The 20,264-nt window shown below is 39.9% G+C and overlaps 2 protein-coding genes across 2 annotated transcripts; one reads left to right on the top strand and one right to left on the bottom strand.

Annotated features, from left to right (window-relative positions):
* Nucleotides 1-10: 10 nt before the first annotated feature.
* ada2b (adenosine deaminase 2b) lies at nt 11-12,242 on the top strand. Its single transcript, XM_004548351.5, has 10 exons — nt 11-185; nt 600-983; nt 3,844-4,063; nt 4,156-4,366; nt 4,480-4,607; nt 7,835-7,925; nt 8,208-8,316; nt 8,417-8,574; nt 10,500-10,702; nt 11,396-12,242. The coding sequence occupies exons 2-10, from the start codon at nt 683-685 to the stop codon at nt 11,481-11,483; spliced, it is 1,509 nt and encodes a 502-aa protein (XP_004548408.1). The 5' UTR covers nt 11-185; nt 600-682; the 3' UTR covers nt 11,484-12,242.
* LOC101478191 (putative polypeptide N-acetylgalactosaminyltransferase 8) lies at nt 10,704-19,555 on the bottom strand. Its single transcript, XM_004548352.4, has 11 exons — nt 19,153-19,555; nt 18,593-18,836; nt 18,088-18,254; nt 17,279-17,462; nt 16,986-17,183; nt 16,418-16,532; nt 15,911-16,096; nt 15,648-15,785; nt 13,549-13,644; nt 13,306-13,473; nt 10,704-12,202 (listed from the first exon to the last, which is right to left on the bottom strand). Exons 1-11 carry the CDS (start codon nt 19,343-19,345, stop codon nt 12,068-12,070), a joined length of 1,824 nt encoding a protein of 607 aa, XP_004548409.1. The 5' UTR covers nt 19,346-19,555; the 3' UTR covers nt 10,704-12,067.
* Nucleotides 19,556-20,264: the final 709 nt, after the last annotated feature.

Below are 20,264 nucleotides of genomic sequence, written 5' to 3'. Positions count from 1 at the left end.
TGCAACACTGGCCATTCATGCTTCATTCATTAGTTTATCACATGGTATTAGTCAGACAAAAATGTCCCAATTATCCGGTCGCTCCGAGTATTTTTCCTGACATTCAAGAGTTTCTTGTGGAAAACAAGCCGAGCATTTAAGGAGACTGTGGAGAGAGACACAAGACGCTGCTTCTTGCTGTTCTTGTAAGTATGGTCTTGTTTTTAAAGGAGTTAGATTTGCCTTTTAAGATTTGTCTTCATTTGTCACTGTTACCGAGAGCTGTGTGCTACTTTCGTTACCTCTTATGCATAATAAATGTGGTCCAGAAAGTAAAACGGTTATGCTAGAAAGTTGAATTTGTTCATCTGGATACAGCGTTCTCAGCATCAGGATTAACAGAATCAATTTTCTGGGATTTGCTTACCTGGATTATTGAGCATGTCTCAAATCAGTTGAGTGCGGCTTCACCCTAGAATCTGTCAGCACTGTGTGAGCATGTTATAATCCTAAAGAACTTGTAACAAGCTTGAAATTTATTCAGTTACTATCAAAGCTACAAAAACTTCTCCTTTAACGACAGTATTCATGTCTTTCATGGAGTATCTTCTCATTTCCAGCACCAAATACAGCCTGCTCCTTTCAAAAGTGAGAACATGTTGTTCTAGTAGGGATACAGCACCCCCCGGTGGCACACAAGGACATGGTGATCTCATTCCTCTGGGCTGTGGTCACTTATGTGCCCCTTCTGTGGTTTGTGAGGGTGACTGAAGGGATGCCTGACCCCGCTCAGAGGGACCTGCTGATGCGTCAGGAGGCATCCAGGCAAACGGGAGGACAAGTGGTGCTGACAGCGGCCGAGCAGAAGCTGGACGCTTACCTCCATCGATTGAAGGAGCAAGAGATGTCTGCCACACCTTTTCCTCCTGCTTTGCATTTCTTCAAAGCAAAACCTCTCATTGAAAAGAGCCCAGTCTTCAAACTGCTGCAAAAGATGCCTAAAGGTGATGTTAAAGCTTTGTCTGGCCTACTGCATCAGTCCACCAGAAACAGATGCAGGAGCTTAGAAGGTCACGGGGACCCAACCAAACCTAATGCTGTTATTGTTTATTTTGGCATTCAAAGGTCATGGTCATTGTGACCTCAGGTTAATCCTAAATGTGGACTCAAGGATAAAGTGATTAGATTTTGGCAGAGAAAGAACAAAAAGGTAAAGCACTGCAGCAATTCTCAAAAGTCATATTTCTGGTCCCCTTTACGTCACAGCAGAGGTGTGGACTCGAGTCACATGACTTGGACTCGAGTCAGACTCGAGTCATTAATTTTATGACTTTAGACTTGACTTGAAAAAATGTTCTAAGACTTGTGACTTGACTTGGACTTTTACACCAATGACTTGGGACTTGAATTGGACTTGAACCGGTTTACTTGAAAAGACTTGATATTTTACCCCAAATACAAAATTTAACATGCATATTATATAGAGATTGAAAATGTGACGTCATTCACGGGTAGAACCGCTAAGGATTCTGGGAACTCGTGGCAAGCGGTACTAGCGCACGCAGGCTTTCAATTAAAATCAGTTATACAGCGATAAAAAGAAACACAAGAAGCCGTTGTATTATTAACTGCAATAGCCGGTCGCATGACAGCCACGGGAAGCCGACGGGTAAAGAGATCGGTTGTTATCGGATTACGTCGTTGAAGAGAAATTGTTCGAGCCATGTTTCCGAAGTAACAAAGAGGCGACGGGTGGCCTGGATTGCAGCCATTCAAAGATCAAATATAACGTCCCAGAACACTCCAGCTCACATGTTAGTCTGCTCCAAGCATTTACACGAAGGTCAGTGTTTTTTAGTAGTTAATACGTCATTTTCATAACATAATTAGTGATATAGGTTACAAGCAAGTCTGGCGCTGAACAGAAATTGTCGCGCTATGCTCCTTTATTTATTGTGCATAAATAGTGAATTGTCCTGACACAATATTGCGTTTCGCTTCTGTTATTATGGTACATTGACAAAAACATATACTTTTATTCACAGGATAAAACAGGTTTTTTGTATCACTAATTGCCCAGTACGATTACAGCATACAGTATTATTGTCACTGCTACATTTCTGTGATGCTACCAGAAATTATTTCCACTACTAATTAATTACCGTTGAGCTCAAAGGTCCTGTTAATAAACGGTTAACGAATGTGTATTTATGACGACGATTTGTGAGACTGGTAAACTTATGATACGTACGATGGTCTTTCGTTCTACACGGTGCATTTCAAGGTCCTGTACCCATCCGGCGGTAAACTGTACCTGGGCTTGTTGCAGTGACCTGAAGTTACTAAACTTCATGAGTGTGTGCACTCACTCCAAGAACCGTATGATTATAAATATGCATATAAATATGCTACGATGAGATAGCTGACTTCATCTAACTAGCAAATGTTGTCCAGGCTACGTTGGTGATACAGTTTTTTTTAATGTGTATGATATTTTTGTCATGCGATTTTAAAGCCGGTGTTGTGCCAAAAAGTGATTGTCTGCCAAAAACTGATTTCCAGTGTTTCTGTGTATTTTTTATGTGTAATATCTTTACGTATGTTCGTAAATAGACTTCGGTGAACAGGGGATACAAAGGGGTTACATAAAGAATTAAAAAATTATCTGTTTTTTAAGTATCTTTACAACTTGTACTTACATTATAACCAATCCGGTCCTTTATCCCCACTTAAAATATTTTTACAGAACTATTGTAATATTTGCTGCCATTTCTGCTGTCCTGTTGGGCAACTTACTCTTACAAAATATATTTTTAATGTTAATGAGATTTTTTTTTACTGCATAAATAAAGGTTATATAAAAGTCGCTGCCAAAAACTGATTGCGGCTTGTATCTTGCTACACGAATGTTGTTTGTGGCTCAAGATGACTTTATGTCATCCATAAGGGATGCATTTGACATATGTTTAACATATTATAGCCCAACAAGTTACTTATAGCACTTTAAATATGAGCAATCGCTTTTTGGCAAATACCGGAAATCAGTTTTTGGCAGACAATCACTTTTTGGCACAACACCGGTCCTACAACCGCATCCAAGAATAACATGCAGCTTATCTCAGAACTGTCGGTGAAAATTATTCTTGGAGCTAGGTTTAATTGAGCTGCATTTTAAAGAGGTGCAATTTCACAATTTGTGTATATTTTCTAAGTTCACTATTTTGTCATGTGTTGAGAAAAACACAGATTTTAAAATTACATGGTCTAACATTTACATTTAGTATAACTGCAACATTATTTTTTCGTTGTTTTTTTTTTTTTAAAGACTCGAAAGGACTTGAAATTCAAAGTTTCAGACTTGTGACTTGACTCGGACTTTTACACCAGTGACTTGAGACTCGACTCTGACTTGCCTGACATTACTTGAGACTTGAGGATAAAGACTTGAGACTTACTTGAGACTTGCAAAACAATGACTTGGTCCCACCTCTGCGTCACAGCTGCGCAGCACGCCCAGGCTGCTTTCTCTGATATTTCATATACTGTAGTGTGCTGTAAAAGCTGTATGTATTAGCAATGGAGAGAAAAAAATATGATTTGGGGAAAAAATTAAGAGGAATGCAGATGTGGTGCTTGATGTCTAATCCACTAGATGTTTTCAGAAAAGCAAAGATGAGCAGACAGAGACTGAAAAATATTAAACAAAATCCCTAGAAACTGTGAGGTTGTTTAGTTTTTCTTAGATTTATCAGGTGTGGGAGGCCTTTAATATTCCTGAACCCTAGGGCCTGTCTTACAAGTCATCAATGATTACTTTCAGTATTTGCCTAAGTTTGAGGTTACATCTTGCTGTTTGGGTGACAGGCGCAGCCCTCCACATCCACAGCTCCTCTCTGGTCAGTGTTGAGTGGCTGGTGAAAAACGTCACCTACAGACCTAACTGCTACATCTGCTTCACTTGGGACAACTCTGTCCGCTTCCAGTTCTCAGCTCGCCAGCCCTTCCCACGCTGGGACTGCTTCTACTGGCAACTGCTCGAGACCTTGAGAGCCAAAATAGGAGATCCTACTGGCTTTGATAACAGGTTAGTTAACCTCTAACCCTCTCCTGAACATGTAAAGTCAAGCTGTAGTGGGAGAACTTAACACTGAAAGGTCGTTTTTGGGTGGTTTACAGTTTAATGCAGCACCTCACTCTGGTCACCGAGGATCCAGATGGTCAATACCCAAGCCAAGACGTTGTGTGGGGGAAGTTTGAGAAAGCCTTCATCGCATCTGCGGGCTTAGTCACCCATGCTCCAGTCCTGAAGGATTATTTTTATAAAGGCCTAGAGGAGCTTCACCGCGACAACATCCTGTATCTGGAACTGAGGAGCGGTCTCTCAAGGGTTTGTTTGTTTGTTTACACCTGATCCTTGCAGCGTCAGCCTGTGCTAAACAGCTACAGCAGCAGTATATCCGACATTTCTGCTTTTCTAACTGAAACCTTTCTGTGTTGCAGACATACGAGCTCGATGGAACTATTCACGATAAGTTCTGGACTCTGAAAACATTTCAAGAGGTTACAAAGAAATTTATTGGAGACCATCCAGACTTTCTCGGGGCTCGTATCATAATTTCTGTCCACAGGTAAAATATATCGTAGAGAGGGCTTCTCTCAAATTACACTCCATTTCAAGTGACAACCAAGGCTGTCTAAGCACTCCACAAATTATTAGCTTCATTGTGGAAAAGTTCACAGAGCCTATGTATGCCTTTTCTGTGTCTTGTTTTCCTCCCTTGACCCCCAATCTGGGCTGCCTGTCCCTGAGCCTGGTCCTGCCAGGGGTATCTTCCTGTTAAAGAGTTTTTCCTTCCTATTGTCACCCAGTGATTGCTACGGAAGAGGATTAGGGCCACTGGGAGAAAAAAAAGTGGGCATGACTTTTTTTTTCCTTCTTAAAGTCAGAATTCTGACTTTTTTCTCAGAGTTCTGGAAAAGAAGAAAAAAAAAAAGACGTGCCCACCTTTTTTTCCCAGTGGCCCTAATCCTCTTCCGTATATAACTCATAGAGGCTCAATTGATTGTTGGGGGTGTCTCTATATTATTTCAGGGTCTTCATCTTACAAAATAAAGAACCTTGAGGCAGGCTGTTGTCATTTGGTGCTAGATAAAGAAAAGTGAATTGAACTAAATACAGGGATAAATGTTTGGTATTGTAAAAGCTTTATCCCGCTAGAACTGTTGAAGCTGGGTTAAGAAAAGACGATCAGTGAGCAGCAGTATGGCTTCACCCTGAGAAAGAGCACTACGGACGCTTGGAGTGTTGATGCAGAAGTGCAGGCTGAAGGTCAGCTTCACTGTTTCTTTGTGGGTGTAAAGAAAGCAGATGATGAGTGCCAAGAGAGGACCTGTGACACTGTATGTGGAACTCAGGAGTGACAGATATTCAAGGTTGGAGAGAGATTGCATCGGCGGTCTGCTCTGAACCCCTTCTTGTTTGCAGTGGTGAAGGACAGGTTAACGTAAGGTCAGGCATGTTTCCAGATGACATTGTGCTCTGTTTTGACAGTAGGGAACAGTTTGAAGAGACCCTGGAGAGGTGCAGGTATGCACTGCAAAGAAGAGGAATGAAAGTCAGTGAGACAGGTGGAAGGCGGACAAGGCATAGATGTAGTGAAGGTGGATTAGTTCATATACCTGAAGTCAGCTATGCTATTAGAGGTTTAAAAGAGTGTGAGAAGAATAGAAGCAATAGTGAAAGAGAAGCAGGAGACAGGAAACCAAGCTGAAGGAGGCAATTTTCATTGGGAGTGACGAGGATGGCAAAGATTAAAGTACATTAGAGGGACAGCTCAGTGGTTTAGAGACAAAGTTAGGTTAGGCTGAGATGACTTGGACGTGTGCAGAGGAGTGGATATATTAGACAAAGGATGTTGAACTTGGAGCTCCCAGGCCATAGCTGGTGTGACAAAAGAAGATGCTAAGGCAGATTTACAAACCTGGACTTGGTGGCATGCTGTTGGATTACACGTAAAAAAAAAAAAAAAGCATCAAAAGTGCAGGCTTTTTAGGTCCACAGTGATCTGTAGTTACATGGTTCATTTCCTCTTCAGCCCAGAGGATGGCACATTTGTGATTTCCAAAAAAAGCTCAGATTATCCAGACTGCAGCACAGTTTTTACACCCCTTTAGCCCATCTAAAATTAGCATGGGCTCAAAGAAGGCAGCTGTGTGTATGGATGTTGTTCATAAATGTTTTCTTTTTCTTGTATCATAGACTTTTGGATCAGTGGAAGCAGTGATGAGTGTTGTTGATGCACTACCCCCAGAGAGACAAGGATAGGCTTTCGGCCTTATCCGTTGTATACAGAGATTTCTCTGGATTCTCTGAATCTTTTAATAATATTTACACATTTTTTATTTTTTTTTTCAACTGGAATATTTGATCATTTAGTCTTTCACTAGTCTTTTTTTCAAGTGGTGAACCCCTCCCCTTTCCTTTTTAACTAGTGAGATAAGGAGCTATGAGTCTTTTTAGAGACAGTTATGCTACTAATTACCCTCATGAGTTGTGAGACAGCACACTAGCTCTTTTATGTGCATATGTTTTACCATTATGTAACTTGTCCAGGGTTTTTTTTGGACCCTGTCTCGTGGAAGGAAGTTGAAAATTAGCTTTTATTTTGCAACATAATGTTTTCTTTGAAATATTGTGTGTGTGTGTGTGTGTTTTTAACCGTCTTCAGTTAAATGTAAAGAATTCAGTGGTTTTCAAGTAACTCCACTGGAAATGTAGTTTTACTTAACCCTTTCATGCATGAATTATGACAACCTCAATCAGGATTTTTTTTTAAGTATTTTTATTCATCTTTAGGCATGAAAAGATGAATAACTTATTAGATAATAGCCATGTAACCAATGTATGTACCTCCAAATTACTTCCCACCACTTACTTCCAACCGCTGGCAGCACATTTCTCATGTTAAATAAAATGGGGGCAAGATGTTGTGATCTCCAAGCTCTACTTTAAGTTGAACTGTGTTTCAGTTTGGAAAATAATTAAATGATAATTCAATATATTATCTCGAATCATTCGGCTTCCTGTTTTCTTGCAAAGGAAGCAGCGACAAAGTCCAGTTATGAACAGGACAGTCCATTCATTTGATAAATCCAAACACATGAAAAAGGGACGTATAATGATTTCTGCAGCTGTGATGGAGTCCTGTTAAATCCTGATGTTGTGTTAATCCGACAGAAAGCACGTTACAATTTAGGGATGAAAAGTTTGGGAGCAATCTGAAGTCACTGAGACAAGTTTGATAGCATGACTGATATCCTAACATCTGTGAAGTTGATTTTGAATTTATTTTTTTTTAGCTCTGCTGGCAGCAGACTGAAATATACATATTAAACTTTGAACAGATACTCAGGGGCTCCAAAAGGATTAAACCTGATTCCTGATTTGGTGATACGCTGACTTTGTTTTTTTCAATATAGCACCAACTGCCACAAAATTTTATTAAGACATTCATTTTTAGGTCAAATTTTACTTTAAAGTAACCATTTAATTTAATCTTAAAATGTGCATGTGTCTTAATTTTACTGGTTTAGATTCAGCATGTGCCTCAAAGTACCACTAGAGTAAGCGGCTATGACCATCTACTTGTAAGTTCCCCGTTTATTTTCCTGGACAGTTCTGTTAGGAAAACCTGCGCTTAAATGCTGATAAGGTTTATCACCTGTTTTCAACATTGGAAACCGATTTTTCTCAGGCAGGCATCTTAACTTCTATATCTTGATGTAAAATTAAACATTTTGTTGTTTGTGAGTCTTAGAAAGTACTGTCATCTATGTGTGTTGTTCCTTTCTTCAGAGCTTTGAGTATATCTGAGGTCAAAGCTGCTGTAAAAGAGGCCATTCAGCTGCAAAAGGACTTCCCAGATGTCGTTGCAGGATTTGACATGGTAAGAAGTGACCCGTGTACTTTAGCCTCAACTTCTTATAAGCTCTGAGTCCAGAGATCATTTATCTGCTTATTGGGGACCATGTGGTGTGGAATTTACATGTCTGTCTGACTTTTCTGCTCTTCTTGTATTGTGCCTACAATCCTAAGAAATTCAAGTTAACTCCTAATTCACCTTAGATATGAGCATGAATGGCTTTCTGTCTCTCTTCATACGACTGACTGTCAGCTCTTGCAGGGTGTACCCTAGCGTAGCATTACTAGTTAACCTTATGGTTTGCAGGTTGGACGGGAGGACAGCGGGAAGAGTCTTTGGTTCTTCAGAGAGGCCCTCTCTCTGCCAGCTGAACTTGGTGTCAGATTGCCGTACTTCTTTCATGCAGGGGAGACAGGTGGGGGGATCAAAAAGCATAAAGCTCATTATACCATGAGTAAGATTTGAAAAATTATTTTGAAATGTACTGTACGCTGTATTTGTATCTATGTGTACAGATGACGAAGGCACAGACACAGATCAAAATATTCTTGATGCCCTTCTATTCAACACCATGCGCATTGGCCACGGCTACGCTTTAGCGCACCATCCGCTTGCCAAAGAACTTTCTAGGAAAAGAAATGTGGCTGTGGAGCTTTGTCCCATCTCAAACCAGGTAAGCTCATTACATGACAGTCTAAGGAGCTTGGAAAGAAAAGCGTCTGGACTTCTTTAAGTTGTTTGAAGACGTTTCACCTCTCATCCGAGAAGCTTCTTCAGTTCTAAGGGTCAAATGGTGGAGAGTCCCAGATTTAAAACCAGTGGGAGTTTCCCCCCAAAGAGGGAACAAAGGACCCCCTGATGATCCTCGACCTAATTCCTGAGCCAAGGTGTGAAAACGGGTGTGGGTCACAATCAGCCAGGGTTTCAGGTGAGCTCATTGTGAAACCTGGCCCCACCCTATCATGTGGTTTCCTGAGGCGGTGGTTTATGACACCAACTGTCTGCCATATATAATCCAGTTTTGAGATCCCTTCCCAGGCGCCTGGGCCATCTGACCTCAGCAAACCACATGATAGGGTGGGGCCAGGTTTCACAATGAGCTCATCCGAAACCCTGGCTCTTGGGACCCACACCCGTTTTCACATCTTGACTCATGTGATTAGGTCGAGGATCATCAGGGGGTCCTTTGTTCCCTCTTTGGGGGGAAACTCCCACAGGGTTTAAATCTGGGACTCTCCACCATTTGACCCTTAGAACTGAAGAAGCTTCTCGGATGAGAGGTGAAACGTCTTCAAGCAACTTAAAGAAGTCCAGACGCTTTTCTTTCCAAGCTCCTTAGACTACGATGACCTGGATGACTGAGAACCTTCACAGAAATATTTGGATGACACAACCTCCGACCCACAGCTTGACTGTGTTGCGCTGAATACCTTTAAAGCTACCAGAGCAGAAGACACTGCTGTGATTTGTAGCTTCTTCGTGATGTAGGATTAACACTATAAAACAATCTAACTTTAAGAAGAGACCACCTTTAATGTTATGGGCAATGCAAAGTGATATACCTGTAGAAGGCTGTGAAAAAGCATTTGCCCCCTTTTTGCATATTTGTCACACTTTTAAATATTAGACAAAAATAACCTAAGTAAATTCTAAATATCTTTTCAATGATGATTTCATTTATTAAGAGAAAAGTTATCCAATTGCCCCGAAACCTAATAACTTGTGTCTCCTTTGGCACCAAGAACTGCAATCAAGTGTTTGCGATAACTGACAAGAGTGTTTTTACATGGCTGTGGAGGAATGTTGGCTCACTCTTCTTTGCAGAATTGCTTTAACTCAGCCACACTGGAGGGTTTATGATCATGCCAAAGCCCCTCAATCGTATTAAGTCCGGACTTTGACTAGGCCACTCCAAATCCTTCACATTGGGGTTTTTTTTTTTGTTGACATTTAGACGTGGACTTGCTCGTTTTCTCTTTGTGCATCCATGGGAGACTTCCAGTCTCTTTCTTAGCGTGACCTGACCTTAACTGAGGAGAGTGAGGTCTGCAGTTCTTTAGATGTTGTTCTGGGTTCTTTTGTGGCCTCCAGGATGAGTCATCAGTATGGTCTTTGGTAGTAGTTTTGTAGCACTTTCTGAAATATGGTTAAAAACAACTCATCTCATACGTAGGTTGATAAACTTTCCAAGTCAAGAACAAATGTAAAACTAAGAAAAATTTTAACTTGTCATAAAAATCTTTAATTTATAAATGATATCTTGCTACCAAAGACAAAAGGTAATACCGGTGTCAAACATTAAGCCTGATTAAATTGAAATTTAAACTGCAACCACTAAAAGTCAGCTGGTACAATGGCAAGAAATGTCGATTAAATTAACATGATTTAAAATTGTAAGATTATCTAAATCTATCAGGTGTTTTTGAAGAAGCTTAAATTCCTAAAAGTCAGGAATTGAGGACATTATTTTAAATAAAAGTGAACAGAAATATACACGTCACATTAATGACCTGTTAGCACTGCCATCGTAAAATACACACAGTATGTACATGTGTTTATACATAACTTACCTGAGTTTGTTTCACCTCTGACCTGCAGGTGCTGAAGCTGGTTTCAGACCTGAGGAACCACCCTGCTACTGTGCTGATGTCAGAGGGTCACCCGATGGTCATCAGTGCCGATGACCCGTCCCTGTTTGGCACCACAGGCCTCTCCTATGACTTCTATCAAGCATTCGTGGGCATCGGAGGGTTGAAAGCAAACCTGGGCACGCTCAAAGAACTGGCTGCAAACTCCATCACGTCAGAATAATTTCACTTTATTTCTTTCATTCATGTTTTAACGTTAAGCCTTCAAAGAAAACAAGATGGGCTCAAAATGTGGTGGCCAACAGCTGATGCCAGTTTTCATCATACTATCTTTGAATGAGCATGAATTAAATTATACAAGTGAATGAATTTCAGTCCAACATACACTCAATGATTCTCACCTCTCAATAAACATGAAGAACAATTCTCAGGAATGCACTGGAAATATATCAAATCAAAGGTTTATTTATTTAAATAAAGTACATTTCATCTGACCAGATTCCATTAAATTTAACATTTTCCTTAGAAAATGTAGATATAATTAGTTAAAGTCAGCATTACGAGCATACCAGTTTTTAAGTGCACGAGGATGACTAAACTCATGCTATCAGTAACAGTATCCTCCAATATGATGTTCAGCACTATGCTAACACAGAGTTACTCATGTTTAGTAAAATTTAAAAGTAAAAAATTGAGCCAAGCGTTCAGATAATGTCCTTATTTATTTGTCAGGACAACAATAATATTCATGTTGGAATTGCATTTTTGAAGCAACTTATAAATCTCTCCAAGATGATTTTCACATTAAAAAAACATGAATGTTTATATTATTTTAAGAAAACCTTTGGTTTTAAGCCCTGTTGCAGTATGTTTCTTCTCATTAAATATTTCTTCTTCTGCCTGCAGGTATAGCTCACTCCCAGCTCATCTGAAGGATTCAGGTCGTGCCATGTGGCAGAAAAAGTGGGACGCCTTCATTTCTGCCAACTCATAACAGCCGAGTGATATTAGATCCTGACTGACTTGAATGAATGACTGAATGTTTGTAATATCACTAAAGGTAAATATTCATAGGCCTTTAGCAGACTTTATTTAAAAAAAAAAAGATTAAGGCTATTGGAGTCTCTGTTAACAGTAAGACTAACAGTTTGACGGGATTGGCAGGTTGGTACTGTAAGTGTCTTAGTAGCTTTTTCACCCCTTGAGCGATCACGAAGAAGCTTTACAAGAGACCAGCTGACAGTGGGGGGGAGGTTTGGTCAAGTTTGTCATGCACAGCTAGTCTTTTGTCTTCATAATACCAAACATGTACAGGGGAACTGTTCACAAGGAAATTTCTCTATTCAAAACAAACAAGAAAAATAAAATGTTTCTTTGTAGTTGATGCACATACATCTAATTTAAATACAAAAAGTAGAAGAAAAAAAGTTTCACTTTTTCAGTGACTCACTTCAGAAACCTTGTTTCTTTTTTAAATAATGATGTAACGAAAGACAACTAACGATCTTTCTTTGACACGAGGCTCACTTTTTGTGCAATAAACAGCTCATTATCTTCTGAGACCTGCCCAGCAGTCTCTTAGTGGTCTTTGATGAGATTTTGTATATTCCAGCTCTGACCGGTGCACTGCTGGACGACGAGTTGGTAAAAGCCAACGTCATCCTTCGCAATTTCTAGACATCGCTTTGTTTTTCTGTTCTGGATCGGTCCTCCCTGCAAATAAACACATTTTATTGTCTCCTTTTCTTCTCCAGACATTTGTGACTGGCTTCCATGTGACCTCAGATTAGGCTGATTTTTTTTTTTTTTTTTTAAATTTATACAATAACGTCACCATATTTGCAAGGCTCAGCAGGGTGGTGGTTCGAGCCCTGGCTGCTCCAGTCTGCATGCCAAAGTATCCTTAGGGAAGGTACAGAACCAACCCCAAATGGTTCTCGAATACATCCATCAGTGTGAATGTTAGATAGAAAGCACTTAAGCATAGAAAAAGTGCTGTGTGACTGGGTGAATGAGGCATGTTGTATAAAGTACTTTGAGTGCTCAGGCAGAGTAGAAAAGTGCTACATAAACACAAGGTTATTTGCCTTGTAAATTTACCTTCATGCTTTGAAAATTGTCTGCAGTACAGGCCCTCAAAGTCTAATACTTGGTTGAAATTAGGGGTTTTTCCCCCAATGTTTATATTTCGTAAGAATATCCAATAACCAACTAAGATTTTCAGGACTGAAAAACATATTTAAGCTAAGTTAACAGACTACCATCAAATTAATTTTACATCAACTGCAAAAACTTCTCTATTGATCATCAGTATCATTGAATATGATGATCCATACATCCACTGGACTGGATGTATGGATGTGTCTGCTCCGAGACACCCAGACCTCTCTGCCCTGAGGCCTCCTCCATTTACCAGTAATCTGCTATAATCTCGTGATATTTAGTTGACTCCAACAAATGCGTCTCATCAAATTTAGATGCCTCACAGCACTGTAGGCATTCTTAATCAATATTATACAGACTTGTTTTATTTCTCAGACGGTGAAGTTTTTTTTTTTTAAGTTTTTTTTTTTTAATGTGTTTGGGAGCAACTGAGGACCACAATGAACATGTTAAAAAAACTGCAAAACATCACCTACTAGGTGATCAAGTTTCATTAGTTGAGCTTATGCCTAGTGTAGCATAAGCTCAACAGTCCTTTGGCTGGACAAGCTTAAAAGCTTTTAAAAAAAAAAAAATCAGCTGATTCAGAGTGGGTCGGGTGGCAACTTCCCTCAGGTTTGACTGAGTCTATATTTAAAAACTGAAATATTTACCTGTTTAAAATCCCACAGCATGTGAAAGTCTTTCTGTTTGGCTATTTTGCAGTCATACAGCCCCGGGTAGAGACCACTGAAAGGGTCCACTAGACAGCGGTTGCTGTTGTACTTATGAGATTTGATCCCGCCAATGTAGAGTTGTCCATCAGAGCGATAAAAACAGTGCTAAATCAAAGAACAACAATTACCTACAAAAACAAAATCACCACCTGTTTGTAAGCATTGAATATCTAAACATACTTGAGTCGAATAGAAGTGGCATCCATACAAGATGGGTGTGTTTCCTGGCATCGGGCCTTGGTCAACACAGAGTTCTGGCTTCAGATCATTTATCATCTGCCAACAAAAGCACAAATAAACTGGAGCAGCTTTCATTAGAAAGAGCACAATGTGTATCCAGCAGACAAATCCAGACGCTATTATGGTGCAGAAACACATTTTAGTTAACTGATATAAAAATAAAAAAGATGCAAACTGAAACGACATTATGAGTTTGCAAAACTAACAAAAAGTATTTGTCAGTGAGGCCAAATTCACAAACCAAACAAGGATTAAGAGGCAAATTATAACATGAAGTATTGTGTTTGTATTGTAATATCTTTTCTAAACTACAATAAAAATACTCCCAACACTGTATTTCCTTTAAGTAAATGAGTAAATTGACTCTGGAACAAAAACAAAACTCTAACTTTAAATTAATTCTCAATTAGAAAAGATGGGAAAGGGGAGTTTGCTAATACTGCAATGTCACTGTACCAAGATTCAGTGCAATTAAATATTAGCAGAAGCACCACCAAGAGGGAGTTCCTTGAGAGCATTCATGGAAAGTTTGCTTTACAGATGCTCTCACTATGAAACACACCCTGCATAAAAACGAAGTAAGAGTACATAATATTCTCCAGTGAATGAATCTATTGTAACCGTAAGACACCTTGATGTATCCCCAGGAAAGTCTTCAAATAAAAAAATAATATGATAAGCGTAAAAAAAACAAAAGCTGCTTAAAGGTTCTTTGCTGCTGGTGACGTCTGCCCATGTTGTGTGCTGATCTTCATTGTGTAATAGGGACTAACATGTGTGTGAATTTGAACTTGCTGCTGCATCTTGTAAGCATTTTATGTCACATATGACTCCTTAGAGGCCAGCGCATAAGCCTGAGTCCTTTTATAAAGCCTACAAAGCTGACTTGACAAGGCAGAGAAGCTTGCCTTGCATCATCCTCAATTAAATATTAACTAAAAATTTACTTTGTAATGTTAAATAATTTATTTATGGCTAAAACTACCACCACAGATCATGATTAATAGTGTGCTGGAACCATTTTAGACTATCTATGTAGCATTTTCATTGCTATGAAGTTAGTATTATTAGCAAGCGACCTCAATCACAGACTGTATAAAAAAGATGGATTTTGCTTCTGAGTCTGAAAACTGGCTCCTTCACTCTGTGACCTCAGTAAACACGTTTATGGTCTCAGTCACAAGTTTCAAGCCCTGTTTACTTTACTGTTACCACCCTAACACAAAGATGGCGATAACAAAACTGCTCATGTCGAGGTTTTTTAACAGAACCTCGCAACCATCACAATAACTACATCCATCTTTTATATACAGTCTAGGGAAGGTATGACAAAAGAGTTTGTATCTAAACTACTTTTGGCTTCTGTTGTCAAATTTGGCCACATATTTGATGGACTCCCTAATACAACCCTGGAGACGACGTGTCTCTCCAGCTGAGACAAACCAGCGAAAACAAATGTGTTAACCACTACGCCACTGGAGGCCCAGCTAACCTCAACCACTCACGACAATATGTTGCACAGTCTATCACTAGCAAAATAGCTAAAAGAAGACAGTCCTGGTCAGTTCTTTTGCTACAATCCAACATAGCAAGTAAGTGGCTAAATTTGACTCACAGATATTGTTATCTGTTTTTTTTTTTTTTTTTGGGTGATGTTATGGGGCAGCAGAAAAGAGGCCTTTAAGCCTGTGATTTAGGATAATAAACATCACATAAATCACACCAATTTGTTTTTGCAGAGAATCCATCATACAACCGTTACATTTAAAAAAAAAAAAAAAAAAAGAAAAAGTCCACATGTAGGACATTGGAGGCAACCTCAGAACTTGGGGAAGGTCTCATTTTGAAATTTTTAAAGCTGTAATACATTTATAGGGGGGGAAACCCCTTGAAAAGCATTAAAAACATTCCACAGAGAGGCCCTTTAAATTAATTAATTAATTATTAATGAGAATTAAAGAGTTAAAAAGACTTTATGGTCACACTTTAATATCCAACCTCTCATATGTATTCCGACAAAACAGTTATTTTTGACTTACAGCTCCATAACTGAGCAGGTCATGCAGGGGGTCCAGCTTGGGGTAAACATTGTCTAAATACCACTTAAAGGGCTTACAATTAAGCCTCTCTCTGAGCTTCTTTCTCTCCGACACATCTCCGATGTCTATCCCATGGTTCTGTAGGAAAAACAATAGGACCACAGAGACATGTTTGAGTGCGCACACCATTACTCAACCTGCAGAGCACACAACTGTGCAATTTAGATCTTAAATGCAACTCGGAAAGTGCCCTCTCTTCTAACCTCAAGGGGAAGATTCCAGGCAATGTTGACATTGTATTTGTATTCATCTAGCCACACCTCTGCTACCCTCAGTGCATTACGCTTCATCATGACACTCAAGTCTGGGAGGTAAGGCTTTACTGCTCGTTCAATGTGGGCAATTTTAGAGCAAGGCACAACTTCAATGCTTCCTCCACACAGCCACACCTGTGAAAACATATAAAAGTAGGTTTGGAGGCTTTTAATGCAACTAATATAAAAAGGATTACCCATTAAAACTGATCACAAATATAACCAAATAAAGTTACATTGGAGTCAGTATTTGTATAAGACTTTAAATCCAAGTGGTATTATTACAAAGTGGAAGCATTTAGGAACCATAACGTTGCAAACCACCTAAAGCCACAGAGCCTGGTTGCAAAAAGAAGTGTGTAAAGGCACATATGGTGGGGCTAAATAAAAGGTAGGTAGACTAACATATTTCAAATCTCCAAGTCTCCAGTAGGACTTGATCCAGTCAGTACTTACCCGGATGCCCAGCTCCACATTTTCCCCACCGTATATTTTCATTCCACCATCAAGGCTTCCAATCTCTCCGAAGAACTTGTGATCAGCCACAAGTATCCCCATGACTGAGGGGCTCCTGGTGACACCGTTTAACAAAGGAAAAACTGAATAAGCAAAAAATCTTACCATACAGCACTCAAACTAAGAGAGCAAAGCAAACCTAATTATAAAGAATTATGACCGCAAAGCCTGAAACACCAAAGCAACCAAGGATTGAAAAAAAAACAAAAGATGTGTGATCAAGGGTGTTCTGCTTTCATTCTAGCAGCAAAAACCTTAAATCTGCTCTTTGTGCAACCTATAGACACCCACATGGGTGCTGTGTTACACTCTGCAGATTGCTTAATGCGAAAGATTTTGTCAGCAACTATCCTTGAATATTTGTTTTGGCAACACTGGCTCCATGTATACAGTCTTCATAGCTTTCTAAGCCGTGGTTCAGCGGAGAGTCTGAAACGTCCACACTGTGTTGTCCTGACATGCTGGGAGTTCATGCGTAAAATGTGATGTCTTTAAATGTGACTCTTACTTGCCAGGCTGCGTCTCATCATCCAAGGCATACCACTCAGGTCTGAAGGACTCGTACATGCACCACATTGCCCAGTCAAAGCCATGAGATGCAGTATTGTAGGAACTCAGTGTCAGGTCATCGTAGTTGACCTTGTCAAAAACAGGCGTCAGTATAACGGTCCGGTCCTCCTTAATCCGAGCCAGTAAAGGCTCTGCCCTAGACACGCACAAACAGTTTTAAAAGAAACATGAGGGCCAATTACAGGATTATCACCACAGCTCTGAAAAGAGTCACTCAGATCTTAAACCAACCATTGGACGTGGACTTCTATGTGAGCGTCTAAGATTGCAATCACCTCTCCCTCAGCTGCCTTCCAGCCCGACAGTCTGGCCTGGGTGAGGCCCAGCTGCTCAGAGTGCCGCACTTTCTTCACCAGGCCTGGACGCTCCTCATGGATAAAGCTGATGTAATCATCCAGCTTCTCCATTAAGTCCTCTGCAGAAAATAAAGAACTGTTTCAGCAATATGAGCTGCAGATTAAATCTACTCATGCCTCTAACAATCACTTTTTTTCTGATCGTTAATAAAAACAATTCAAAGACTGTTTCACAAATCAGCTGATAGATTTGGCACTTCTTTGAATATAAAACAAGATTTTTTTTTTTTAATTTGCCATACTCATAGTAATTAAAAATAACATACAGAGTACTATCCCTGTAAAAGCCACTCTGCTACTCCGAGTACTCTACACACGTGGTCGTGTTTATTTAGGATTATCAGTTCTTTTGTCAGTGGACAGCAACATCGCAATTACACATTACACTCCCTGATATATGTTTTCAGTTCCAACCCACAAACGCAAGCAATCGTGTCCAATTTCAGTGCAGCCTTTGCTACTCAAACTACATCTCATATTTTACACTGATGTCTTTTATTGCCTGTAATAAAAGGATGTAGTTTCTGCCATCATTTGCATTATAAACTAAAGCTGCGGTGAGCGCCTTCCTTTCTCGCTTGGTTTCAGATTTGTCAGATATCTGAGTACCGTCCCTGTGTACATAGGATATCCACCACAGTCTGAAAATGATATGAAAATTATTTTGGAAGCATGCTGACTCACCGTTGCTGCTGTGATCGTCCACCAGGATGATTTCTTGCAGCAGCCGAGCTGGTGTCTTGTCCACGATGCTGCGTATGGCTCTTTTAATGATTGAAAGAGCTTCATCCAAATAGATTAACACAACACTGATGGTCGGCAGATCCTTCGGATAATTTTTCACAGCACACCTGTGAGCAGAAAAATTTCTGAGATACTTAGACCAACAAACATGCCACAGCCAACATCAGTTAAATCACCTTTTTTCCTCAGGGTCAAGATTAATTGCAGAAGATAATCTTGACCGTGTATACATGCCTTAATGACTGACCGATTACATATCTGCATTAGCAATCATGTACCTAATAATGTGGCCATTGAGTGTGTATATGTACTAAATTCATATGCATTCATGCTAAGACAACAAAGACAATAAAATGTCATTGTTGCTGATCGATCTCAAAAACACACACAAAGCAGCTCGGTGTGTGTTTTTAGATTTCCTTTCGGATTCGTGTGTTGCACTCACCTCGGAGGCCTGGTGTCGGGAATCTCTCTGTTGAGGGGCAGCCTGTCACTGAGGAAGGCGTTGTATCCATATCTCTGAAACAACTGCTCGGCTTCCTTCTGCTCCTCCTCCGACAGATCGTCACCCCACTTCTTGAATAGATCAGAGTTGGGGTACAGCTTCTTCACCATCTTCCTCTTGTCCTTCACCTCTTCCTTCCTCTCAGCTGCTGGTGCCCTCTTTTCAAGCTTTTTCATTAAACTGACTGCGGACAGAAATGACCACATGGTGTTTGCATTGTCCATCTAATTTGTTTTTTGTCTGTGAAAACCAAGTCAGTAACAGTCAGGTAAGAGCAGTTTGGTACTTTTTAGCAATGTCGACTTAAAAAGCGAAAATAAGTGAGTAGTAAAGCAGGCGGGTATAATAATTGTTACTTTAATTGTTTCGCTTCAGAAATTCTCATGTGTAGCAGATGAGAAACACCTCAGATGAACAGATCTAGCCTTCATTGTTTCTTCACTGAACTCTAAGTACAGACTTTACACATAAGCAGCTGCCAAACTGAGACTTTAACTCACGCAGCCTGTTGATGTCTGTTTCCATCTTTTCCATCCTCTTGACGATTCCCTGACCCCTGATGGAGTCATTGTAATGGACCCTCTGCAGTCTCTCAGAATGAATGTGGACCTCCTTCTTAATAGAGCTGAGGTATAGCAATGCGAAGGCCACAATGAGGACTGTAAGCAAAGCTTTCATCCAGCTTGCTCTCATGCTGGTGCTCCTGTGTATGCTAGGTACACTCCTCTACTTCACAGTGAAAAGAGGTGGAGAAAACATTTCCTCTGCCTTTTACTTCAGGTGTGCTCTCCCTTCCTTTACTCCCCACCCCTTGCTCGAGAGCTGTAATCTGATATCCTGAAATTTACATCATATTCAAAGAAGTGTGTGCTGGAGACATGCATTATTCTCCACTCTGCTGTCTACATTACACCTGAGGTGCAGGTGTGTACTATTAACTGCACTTACCTGGGAGGGTAGAAAAAGAGGAGGACTCTGCAGGTAAGGGGAACAGGGCTGAAAGAGTAGTACTGAATTGCTTGTGGCACTGCAACATTATAGTCCAGCCTGTTTAGTAAAAACACATCGAAAAGGTCAGTATTTAGGGTTTGGTCTGTTTGGCAGCCCATTTTCACCACTGAAAGGAAAAAAACAAAAAAAATTGTCATTAATAATTAGAAATTTCAGGTTATTATAGCAAAAAAATTCAACTTACTAATTAAAATTTGGACACATAAATGGCAAAAAAGATCCCATGTCTTTCCTTTTTCTCCAGTGGTGAAAACAAGCTTCCACAGGTCTGGGTCAGATTTTGGAGAGGGGGTAGGATTTGAGTAATCCGTGTCGTGTTTCACCCGTATCCTGTTATGCCTCTGGCTTGCTGCTGCAAGTTATAAGGAAAAAAATACCAAAAAGCCAGCTAATAAGTGAGTTAAAAAAAATCAAGCAGGAGCAAGTTAGGAATCTAAGGAGTTACAATTTCTTTATGTGTGACCATGATTTATCCAACAATGTCTAAAAATATCACATCCAATAAGAAAAAAAGGATATTTTTATTTCATTATCATTGGCTGCTTTTTCATTCATTTTAACTGCACTGCAGATTTTGTCCATACACTTGTGCACGTGACTA

Source organism: Maylandia zebra, linkage group LG17 (assembly GCF_041146795.1).
Source record: "Maylandia zebra isolate NMK-2024a linkage group LG17, Mzebra_GT3a, whole genome shotgun sequence".
NCBI lineage: Eukaryota > Metazoa > Chordata > Actinopteri > Cichliformes > Cichlidae > Maylandia > Maylandia zebra.
Note: the sequence above shows the minus strand (reverse complement) of the source record. Positions and strands in the feature narration are given on the sequence as shown.